At 38.0% G+C, this 12,028-nt stretch overlaps 1 protein-coding gene across 3 annotated transcripts in view; it reads right to left on the reverse strand.

Moving 5' to 3' along the window:
• The window catches only part of ATG5 (autophagy related 5), a 121,764-nt gene that overhangs the window by 98,407 nt on the left and 11,329 nt on the right, over positions 1-12,028 (reverse strand). For all 3 annotated transcript variants that reach the window (XM_067546537.1, XM_067546538.1, XM_067546539.1), the window contains exon 4: positions 7,699-7,777. In XM_067546537.1, the coding sequence (XP_067402638.1) occupies positions 7,699-7,777 (79 nt within the window). The remainder of the gene's footprint in view (positions 1-7,698; positions 7,778-12,028) is intronic.

The following is a 12,028-nucleotide window of genomic DNA, read 5'->3' on the forward strand; positions in this document are numbered from 1 at the left end:
CTGGAAATCTATACCTAAAGAAATAAGATTTATTCCTCTCATATGAGGATAGACAGGATTTGAGACATCAAGAGGAGAGGGCAGGAAACAAAATTTTCTTTTTGGAAACCTACTCCAAAGCAAAGTCCAGAATACTTCCAAAAGTATATGCAGAGTACAAGTCTGGATTTAAGAAAAAATCCTCCCCACCACCCTCACTCCTCCCCAAAAAATCTAAACTCTGATCTATACTTAAAATTTAGATTGACCTAGCTATGTCATTCAGGGGGGTAAAGCATTCACACGCCTGAGCAGTGTAGTTAAGTTGACCCAAACCACATATAGCCCGAGCTAGGTCGACAGAAAAATTCTGTCCTAGAAAAGAGGACAGAGGCATTTGGGGAGACACAAACCATCTCCAGCATCTTAACAAAATGTTGCATTGCCATGGCCTTTTCTGGCTTAACCTACCTTCATGAAAAACAGTAATCTCCAATTTAGCCCTGAACCAGTGAGATGTAATGGTCTAAATGAGATGGGACAACAAGTAATTTCACTCTTTGGGGATACCCATTTAGATCTTCTATAGACACGAGGAAGGAAGCACAGGGTCACGCTTTGCGCCAGAATTCAGTTTATCCTGAATTTTCTGAAAGTCTAAGAGGATGAGACCACATTTGACTGTCAGTCTTGCAAAACGGTCCCAGGAGACCACCAAAAAGGGCAAGGAAACTTGTACTGTCCAGGGCACAACTTTTTTAGGTAACTTCTTAGGAATGAATCTTATAAAGCCCCTGGAAAAGGGAGGGGAAGAAAGATGCCTAAATCCTGTTAAATCAGGCAATGGTCCCAATCTTCAAGGTTTTTCCTGCAGCTAGAAAAAGAGGCCTTACAGACAGCAACAATCTGTGTAGATAATCTGTGTATATCCCCCTCTGTCCACTGCAAGGCTGGTAGGATTTCCTATAATGGGCCACTATGAATGCATAGCAGGCACATAGGTACTGCAACAGAGGACTGGAAAGCATTTCCACATTCTGGACACTTCCTCTACTTTCTTCTTTAGGGGAAGAGAAGGAAAAACTGAGTTAGTTGGCTCATCCACAGAGTATCCTGAGCAGAGGCTGGAAATCAAACATAAGAAGGCTGAAAAACAATAGCATAAAAAGGCTGTAAAAATAATGATGCCCTAGATAAACATGCCTGCAGTTTCTGAAAGAGGCAGTTGAGACTGGAGATACCTACAGGAAAAGGTACTACCCACAAAACTCTATTCCCTGATTGGGCATCACCTGCCAAGATGACATTGAGAAACACTAGAAGCTAGGTCCACACAGGTTAAAATCAAGTCACAAAAATTATTTGAAAAATATTGTGCATGTCTTCACTTACCGGGCTATCCAGGAGACATATTCACATAGGTTCTTAATAATGATTAAAAATAAAACTCTTAAGGTTTTTGTTTTTAAATAAAGATAACTAGGGCAATTGTAACCAATTTGTCAGTCAGCCTCTGATGATGCAATTCTGAAAGTTGCTGAAGCAATAAATAAACCGTTCCAAGAAACATTTTAATTCAGAATGTATGGGTTTTTTTGTTTGGTTGCTTGGGTTTTCTTGGCATTCAGTATCTTTAGAGTAACAGAAATCACCAGTTTTATTTACACCACTGCAACTGCTGTACATAAAATTTACAATACTTAGCCAAAAAACAGTACCGTGTCTTTCCTACAACCAGCAACACTGAGTGACCATTTTTATAAGGTTGTTCCAGAAACATATCAGCTAACAAGTTTCACTAGTCTGGTTTCATACTCTGTTCGACCTAAATATATCTGTCAATTCTATTTTACATAACACCTGTTAACATGTGAACAGACAGGCACAGACTGAAAAATTACTAACTACAAAATCACACTGATAACATGGTCTAAGAAAAAAAAAAAAACCAGCTGATCTGCCAAGTCATCCATAGCACAACTAACGTGAAATGAACAACAGACTGCAAGACCATTCCCTATCAAATTATTGCTTCCGCGAAATTTTATTGAACCCACATTTCTAATACAATCTTTAAACTTACCAATGAAGCTAAAGGTTTCTTTTAGCCTGTTAGTAGAGTTCTCAAGATAATACAATCCATGTATACACACACACACACAATCATTTACAGAAAGATATTTTACTCTACTGCTTTGATTACAGCCTGGGGCTCTGATATTGCAAACATATTGCTGATACTGCTTTAAGCATGTGTATAATTGTTTGTAGGTTCAAGGCCTAGGTATGAAATTTGCATTTACTCAAAAGAGGAACCCCTTAAAGTGCACAGACAATTTTGAGATCTGCATAAACAGTAACACTTATGTATAGTATTAAAACTGTTCTATTTCTCAATTTAGTAACCGATCATTATGAGTATTCATTTAAAATGCATCTTAAAGTATATTGATCAGTTACTTTTCATTTGCCTTACAAATCCCAAGTTCAATGTTCTACACTTTTTCTGTAACAGAGGGAAACATGGAGAGCAATTCTGAACTTCCATCTTAGTAAGTGAAGGAGGAACCGTGGTTAAAATTGCAGCATATTTTCCAGACAAATATTCTTACATGGTGGGTATCAAAGTGATCAATTGATCAAAACCCCAGATAACAGAATTATAGAAATATAGGGCTGGAAGAGATCTCAAGAAGTCATCAAGTTCAGCCCCCTGAGCTGATGCAAGACCAACTAACCCTAAACCATCCCGACAAGTATTTGTCCAGTCTGTTCTTAAAAACCCCCCTTTGATGGAAATTCCAAAACCTCCCTTGGAAGCCTATTCCAGAGCTTAACTACCCTTAAGTTAGAACGGTTTTCCTAATATCTAACCAAGATCTCCCTGCAGATTAAGCTGCAGATTAAGCTCATTACTTCTTGTCCTACCTTCAATGGATATGGAGAACAATTGATCACCATCCTCTTTAAAATAGCTTTTAACACATCTGAAGACTTACTTATCAGGTCCACACTCATTCTTCTTTTCTCAAGACTAAACATGCCCTTTTTTTAACCTTTCTTCATATGGCAGGTTTTCAAAGACTTTTGTCATTTTTCTTGCTCAACTCTGGACTCTCCAATTTGTCTGCTTTTTCCTAAAGTGTGCGTCCAGAACTGGACATAATACTACTCCAGCTGAGGCCTTGCCAGCTGCTGAGTGGAGTGGAACAGCTACCTCTTGTGTCTTACATATGACACTCCCGTCAATACACCCCAAAATGATATTAGCCTTTTTTGCAAATTCAACACATGTACTAGTACCAGACCCAGGACAACCTTAACTGGACCCCACTAGACATGCCCTCCCAGTTTGAAAGTGAACCACTGATAACTGTTCTGAGTATGGTCTTTCAATTAGTTGTGAACCCTCTTTATAGTAATTTCATCTAGACCACATTTCTCTAGTTTGCATATGGGAATGCATATGGAATCAAGCTATATCATGTCTACAGTTTCCCTCACTAGGTGAGTAACCCTTTCAAAGAAGGAAATTAGGTTGGTTTGGCATGACTTGTTCTTGATAAATCCATGTTGGCCCTACTCTATAACCCTATTATCTTCTAGGTGATTACAAAGTGCCCATTTAATAATTTCTTCTAGTATCTTCCTGGGTATCGAAATTAGGCTGACTGGTCTACAATCCCCTGGGTCTTCTTTGCTCCCTTTTTAAAAGACAGGTACTATGTTTGCTCTTCTCCAGTCCTCTGCAACCTCACCCATCCTCCATGAGTTCTCAAAGTTAATTGCTAACAGTTCCAAGATTGCTTCAGCTAGTTCCTTAAGTACCCTAGGATGAATTTCATCAGGCCCTACCAATATGAATATATCTAACTTATATGAATATTCTTTAACCTGTTCTTCCCCTATTTTGGCTTGCGTTCCTTCCTCTTTATTAATATTAATTGTGCTGACTATCTGATCACCATCAAGCTTTTTTAGTGAAGAGCGAAGCAAAATAGGCATTCTATACCTCAGTCTCCTTGAAGTCATCAGTAATTAACTCTTCTTCATTGCTAAGTGAGGACCTAAACTTCCCTTTATCTTTCTCCTAATGTATTTATACAATCTCTTATTGGCTTTTATGCCCTTTGCTAAGTGTAATTTATTCTGTGTCTTAGTCTTTCTGATTTTGTACTTACATGCTTGTGCTATTCTTTTGTACTCCTTAGTAATTCATCCACATTACTACTATTTGTAAGATTCCTTTTTTATTTTCTGGTCACAAAAGAGTTCCTAATGGAGCCATATTTACCTCTTAGATTATTCATAACTTTTCTTTACATAGGGATAGTTTACAGTTGTATTTTTAATATAGTCTCCTTAAGAAACTGCCAGCTCTTCTAAACTGTCATTTGATTTTCTTCTCACAGGACCTTACCTACCAGTTCTCCGAGTTAGTTAGCCTGTTTTTCTGAAGTCCATTGTCCTTATTTTGCTGCTCTCACGGCTTCCTTTCCATAGAAATCATTAAATCTATCATTTCATGATCACTTTCACCCAAATTGTCTTCCACCTTCAGATTTGTAACTTACTCCTCCCTGTTGGTCAGAATCAAGTCTAAAATGTTCATCCACCTGGTTACTTCCCACACTTTCAGAAACAAGAAGCTGTCCCCAATACATTTTCAGAACTTATTGGAAATGTTGTATTTTGCCGTAATACTTTCCTAATCAATGTCTGCATAGCTGAAATCCCCCATTACTACTAGGTCTTGTGTTTTGGATATTTCTATTATTTGTTCTAGAAACACCTAATCCACCTCCTTTTCCTGATTTGGTGGTCTATAGTAGACCCTTTATCATGATGTCACCTCTATTTTTTCCCTCCTTTTATCTTTATGCTGAGACTTTCAACTGATCTGAGATCCAGAAGAAGGAGAGAGAGAGGCAGAACAAATGTATATATTCGTGATGTGTAATGCAACACTTCCTCCCTTTTTTCCTGATGGTCTTTCCTGTACAAGCTATACCCCTCTATATCAATATTCCAATCATGAGATTTATCACGACAAGTCTTTGTGATGCCAATTAAGCCAAATTATTTTATATATTAATACTTCCAGTTCATTCGCCATGCTCCTTGCATTTGTGTACAGACATATAAGATGTTGAGCAGATTCCACCACTGATTTCCCTTTTGTTGCTGCTATGACCCCTCCTCAACCTTCCCTTCCACCCACATTATCCTCCCTAAATCATGTTGTGTGTTTTCCTGCCCTCCCACTGCAGAATTATTTAAATCGCACATTCAAATCAAATTATGTAAGTTCTAAAATGGCATGCCCCATAATGTACTGAATCTGTAAGAGCTCACAAAATTGGTAGCTGATTGCTTGTGTTAAGCATGAATTAAAACAGAAAAAAATTGGTAAGTCCCTCTCTCTTATTCCATCTATGATGGTGGGTTATGATGTCAAGAGGCCAAAAATATACCTCAAAACACCATTTAGATTCTTAGAATGTTTGTACTCATGATGTGGTTAATACAGGAAATGGGCCAGTAAAAGCTACTTTTCTTAGAATGTGCAATGATTACATCACACAATCTAAGAAATTGAACAGGGTCTACAGTATCTTTCGGACATTTTCGTGAAGGATGTGTCAATACCAGCTATCTTTCAGGTACATTCAAAAGAAGCTCAACAGTTCTGGTGGCTTCTCTGCAACATGCCTATCCTCCCATCCTCAAAAACTCATTTTAAAAATGCTGATGCTTACAGGTGCACATTGTAAGGAACTCAGTTAGAGGGCACACTTCCTAAAAGAATCAGAATAGGTCAATGGTTCCCACCCATGGGCCACGGGCCAAAAGTGGCCCACAGGGTCTTTCACAGTGGCCCGTGGCTCCCCTCCCACTGGCTGCAGAAGAGAGCCACTGCTTAAGTACCCACGTGGAGCCCAGGGGATGGGAGATCAGTGCTCCATCCCGGCAGTAGCAAGGAGCACAGCAAAGCACTCCACCTGGGTCCCTAGGTTCTGGGGTCCCTGCTGGAACCAGAGGGAGGAGAGCACTGATATCCCGTCCCCCTGTTTGCAGAAGGGAGCCACTGCCTAGGGACCCAGGTGGAGCACATTATTTCCCTGCTGCAGCCAGGGGGATGGGAGATTCTCCTCACTGAACTCCTTCCCTCTGACAGCAGTGTGGGGGCAGAGGGGCTGCTGGCCCTTCAGGGTTGTAAAAATCATATTCGTGGCCCTCAAGCCAAAAAGGTTGGGAACCACTGGAACAGGCATTCCTGGACACTTCCATAATTTTTAAAGGAAATTTCTGTAGAAAGAAGTGCATAGAATGTATCTTATTTTAACCAAATATCTGATTGTCTTGTTTCCTTACCTAGTCCTCTAGGAATCATAACCCATAATGCCTCTACTCATCTACATTCTTTTATCTTGGATAGCTTACACCTTTTCTTAAATACTTGTTAGAAAACAATGGTTGAAAATACAAGTTATGTTTATATTTAATAAAAATTGGTAACTAAAAGGAAATATAATGTGAAATAACTGCTAATGTAACATTAAGGCAGAGAATTCAGACAAAACAGGCAGCACACAATTCTAGAAATGCCTAATTTGCATAAAATCTTCCTGGCAGACTAAAACTCAGCAACAGTTCCCCAAAATGCATGTCATACTTACCAGTGATTCATCTGGATTGTTCCTGTTTGCAAGACTTCCTAAACATTTATTAAAAGCTATGTTGTTTGAATGCCCCTCAGCTCAGTTAGTGAGGGCACTCAGAACAACCCGACTAAACACTTCCTAATTTTGCTTTGCATTTCACAAACTCACAAAATTAGTCAACAAGCCGTTTTTCCTAACAAAATATTTTGTTCACCATGTTAATTCTTTTGTGTCCTTACAATACAAAAAAAACCACAAAAACCTTAGAGTTCTTTTTATTTAAAAGTTATGAAAATTGCTAATATGGCATTGAAGCTTCTTTTATGATTTTGACTTCAACTCATATTTGAAAAGTACTGTGTATAACTATTGGGTGTAACATACTTCAGGTTCAATGCTAATTCAGTGCAACTACTCTCATGAGCAAAGATCGGTAACACTACTAAATTATATTTGACAGTTTTATGATGTGTAATCAGTGCACTGTTTCCCCCAGTGACTAAGCTGTTGCAAGGCTACCAAACTCATTTCACTTAGTCCTTGAAGAGGACTCAGACCAAGTGTGCTTTCAATATACCAAACAGTAATCTGATTTTTCAGATTAGTATAATCCTATCCCCCTCCAAATATTGCCAAAGGAATAGGCTCTCGAACTCTGACTTTCCTTCTCAGGTTACAGTGAATCAAAAGACAACTGTAAAGGGTGCTTGCCTTCTTCTCTACCCAACTACATTAGCATACATCCAAATAGTTTATCTTGAAGCAAGCAGCAGTTCATTTTTTAGATTAAAACCGCCAGCCATTTTCCGAGATAGGTGATTTAAATGCATATGCATATTTCTTGGATAGAAACAGCCAGCTCTACATTTCCAGAAAGTTCTGGACAGTTGTACTGGAGCACAAACTTTCCCCTTCAAAAAAAAAAAAAAAAGTATGTACTTCAGAAATAGGTGGAAGTAGAATTATGAAACCTTCTTCTGGTTTCAAAGTTTCATGCAGTTCTTACTAAGATGAATTATTTTTAACTAGAGAAAGAATGCATTTTAAATCGTACCTTGAAATGTACTGTGATGTTCCACGGAAGGGCTGTATTTGATGCATGAAGGTCAAACAGCAATCCAATTGGATAATGCCTAAAAAATTAAAAAACCGAGTACATTAAATGCAAATGAGTTGTACATTTAGAATTTATGTTTAACAGTAAACATACTTCCAGTTGCCAACTTCAAAAATTGCCAATTATTCCTCATCATTTTAGTCAGTATTAAGCATACTCAAAGCACTGTACAAGGAAAGATGATTGACTTGATTTAGTCACTGGCAGAGTCAGGACTAGAACTGAACAGTTTCTAATTCCAAGTTTTATACCTACCCCTAAAGAATATCATATTTATTCTTGACATGACTCCCCACTTCACTCCTGGCTCACAGCTTGAGGGAATGGTTGCAAACAGGCAGCAGAACTAAGGGCATGTTGGTAAGTAGGCTGAGTGAGGCAAGGCCAGGCAGGATTTGTTCAATTTTTTAATCCCATTACTATGGGACTAGTCAGAATAATGTAGAAGGAAAAAGTATAGGGAAACTGGGATTAAAACTAAACCTAATACGAGTTACAAGCACAGAGACCGCACCCTCTAAGTGTTCACTTTCTACTTTGAAGTAAAAAATGTAGATGTAATTTACTATGTCAAGAGATCTGCAAGATTTTGCAATATACTACAGGCTTTGTCAAGTGCAGAAAAATACTGTATTTTAAACCTTTCCCAAATATATATTGCATAACATTTATTATGCATTTTTTTGTACAGAAACCTAAAAATGACCATCTTGTTAAATGTTTCTCTTAATGAAATATGAAAAGTGCTTTAGTACTCAATAGAACCTTTACTTGGATATGGCACATCATGCTCAATTCTCATGCCTTCAAAAAGCTTAGAAATTAGTATTTCTGGAAACATGACAATTTTGACAAAGTAAAACTGTTCTCTTAGACCCTAATCCTGCAAGTATTTATGCATGTGCTTAATTTCAGACATTCAATAGTTCCTCTGAATTCATGGGATTGCTCACAGAGAATACAGTCAAGCATGTGTTTAACACTTTCCAGGATGGGGGCCTTAAAGAGCCCTCCTTTGAGCAGGGGGTTGAACTAGATGTCCTCCTGAGGTCCCTTCCAACCCTAATCGTCTGTGAATCTATGGCTGTAAGGACTGAAGGAGAAGGCATCATTTCTAGAGAAATTGAGTGATATAACAGATTTTAATAACAGCAAAAAACAAACAATCTAGTGCTTCAGCACCATCTGCTGGCTAGTTAGCCTAAAAGCGAAGACAAATTTAGAGATACAAAGTGTGTGAGATAATGTCTTTTATTGATTCAACTTCTGTTGGCGAGACACAAACTTTTGAGCTTACACAGACCTCTTCATTTTTAGGTCTAGGACCTGGGACCAATACAGCTCCAACAACTCTACATTCAAGATAAGTCTAGTAGATTAAAAAATTCAGACAGAAGCTTGATTTTTTTTTTTTAAGTTCATGATGTTCTTTTGAGTTTCACTATTTCAAATTTCCTAACAATAGAAGAAAGAACAAGAGAGTGGCTCCATGACCTCATTTTCTACCAGCAAAATGCAAAGAAAGGATGGATATAGAGCAGGACTTTCAGAAAATATGGATCCATTATTAATGCACATCTTTTTACTTTACAGCAAAGATCTGTGAAGACAATTCATGGAAGAGTACTCCGATTGGTGTGCTAAGTAAAACATGTAGATTTCCTTTAAGAATTACACAACTATACAAGGAACATATCACATGAGACCTGGAGGTTTTGGGTGTACCAGAAATGAAGGATCAGGTCCTACAACATTAAAATTTAATTAAAGAAATTAGTCTTGGCCATCAGTTTAGGGCTAAGAGGGATGTGGAAACACCACAAACATGTTAGGGACCTGCAAGCACAGGTCATTGCACCTAAAGAGCTCAGGGGAGGAATGAAAAAAAATTAAAAAATAAGTTTTTCAAAGTAAGCAAGTACCAAAGAAATGGGCAGAAAGTAAGATAGCATGACTACACAAACTACTTACCAGAGATTTCCTGTTTAAAAGATACTGTTTGATTGCCAGAGTCAGACTGAACTGGAGTTTGAGCCCAGGACAGACAGGTCTTGCGCAGGGGAAATAAAAAGGAAAGGAAAAAATTCCAAGAGGCCATAGCTTTCTTTATAAGCTGCTGGAACAATAGTTAGTTCTGGCAGGGCTTTAATCTATAAATGCATAGCAGCGACTTGATTTCCAGCCACTGTCCATTAGATGTTGCTGTAGTATTACAGAGTAGGTGCTTGTAAAGTGTAAGCGTGCAGCTGCAGAACTCTATTTAAGTGCATTAATATTTTCAAAAAGACATAAAGCCAATAAGGGAAATTAACTGCCATGAACTTTCCAACAAATTTTTTTTGGGGGGATGTGGGAAGCTTTGAAGAAGCACTGGGAAAAGATGAAGTGTGTCAGCCTGAACAAATAGAAGCATTGTTGTTATTTTCATGCTAGAAATAACTTTCTGGGGCAATAAAATAAGATGTGTAGCATATAAGCAACTGTCATGTCAAGAATAGAAAAGAATTGACATGCCACAGAATTTGTGGTGAAGGTGAAAGCTGTGAAAATACAACATAATTGAAGCTGGTGATTGACATTTACATATTTTCTCTTCCCATCATTGGAAGTTTTCAGTGTACCAGAAATGAAGGACCAGGTCCTAGAGCATTAAAATTTAGTGAAAGAAATTAGCCTTGGCCATCAGTTTAGGGCTAAGATAGATGTGGAAGGCATGCAACATGGATACAGAGAGATAAAGTGTAGAGAGCAGACATCTCTACTTGTGTTACGTTTCCATTTCTCGTTGTATGTTAAAAAAATGCATAAAATATAATATAAAAGTGATACTTTAATGAACAGTACTTTATAGATCACCACTTCATCAGATTCTGGAGGCTCACATTTTATTAGTAATATATTTTCATTCCACCCAATGTGCAGAATACTGTACTAATACCGTGCAACAGCTTTTTAAGTAGCAGTTCCACTGCAGTTTTATTGATATTTACTTTTAACCCATCAACGTGCAATAATAAAGAAAGGCATAATCAGCATTAAAAAACCACATTGACTGAAAATTTTTACTCATTACAATTAATAGTTAAGATTTCTATAAATGGAGGATCAGAGATTTTCCTTTTTTCCCCAAATTGTTTTCTTTGCACTTCAATAAACTAGATTTCACGTTGACTAAGACCATTTAATTAAAATGCATCTTTTTTTTAGGACTTTTAGCACTGCTTTTGTAAGGTTGGAGGCCTTGGTTTTTGGCTAAGCTTAGGCCTTGTTCTTGGGCTAAGCAGTAGCAGCCATATTAGGAGAGAGCCATAAGCTAAGTGGCATATAGTCACATCTTCACATTCCTGAAACTACTTCAAAACAATGTAATATCAGGCTGTTAAGAAGGTGTTTCTGTCTTAATAGTACCTACCACCACCAGATAAAGAAACAGATATTAAGATGCTTAAAGAAAACTTTGTTTAATAGCATTCTGTCTGGAAAGCACTTATCAACAGTTGTTATTGTAAAATCTACACTCCTTATTGTTTTGCCTTTATAGTACCCAATTCTCTATTGTTTATCTGAAAGATTTATGTCTGGTTCTTTGATTGTTTCTGTCTGTTGCATAACTAAGTGTGCACTATTTAAATCAATTCAGGTGGTGGGATATGATTGGTTAAAGAACTGTTTCATAATGGGCTAGGATTGGTGTTTTGTAGTACTTTAGTTTAAATGATTGGTTAAGGTACAGCTAAGCAGGACCCAAGATTTAACTATATAAACTAAGGTCCAAAAGGAAGTACTTTGGAACCTAACTCCAGGACACAGCCCAAGATCAGAGCTGCCAGACCTCAACACCCTGCCAACCATACTGTGCAGAAGCTGGAGTCCCCAGATGAACTAATCATGAATGGCCACCAGGAGAAGCTTGTCTGCCTTATTAGGAGTGGTGAGCATTGTATACTTAGTGTGTGTATTCTGTTTTGGTAATTGTTAATAAATAGAGAATAAGGAAATTACTGTGTAAGGCTCCTTCACTGATAAAAGATCCTGCAAAACCACAGTAATATACACCCGGAGCCCCACGAATTTGGGAAAGGGTGTGGGTACTTATATTAACCAGGTTAGTTTCACCCAGAGTCCTACAGACTGGGATTGGGTGACCCTGAGTCCTAAAGTGTGAATTGAGTAAGGGTAGGTGCCTTCCCGCCCGGAGCTCTACCGATTGGGAAAGGGTGGACGGGTGCCTTTGAGCCTTAAAGTATGAATTAGAAAAGGGTGGGAG

This window comes from Emydura macquarii, unplaced genomic scaffold (assembly GCF_026122565.2).
Source record: "Emydura macquarii macquarii isolate MOO-44397 ecotype Brisbane River unplaced genomic scaffold, CSIRO-AGI_Emac_v2 contig_1146, whole genome shotgun sequence".
Classification (NCBI taxonomy): domain Eukaryota; kingdom Metazoa; phylum Chordata; order Testudines; family Chelidae; genus Emydura; species Emydura macquarii.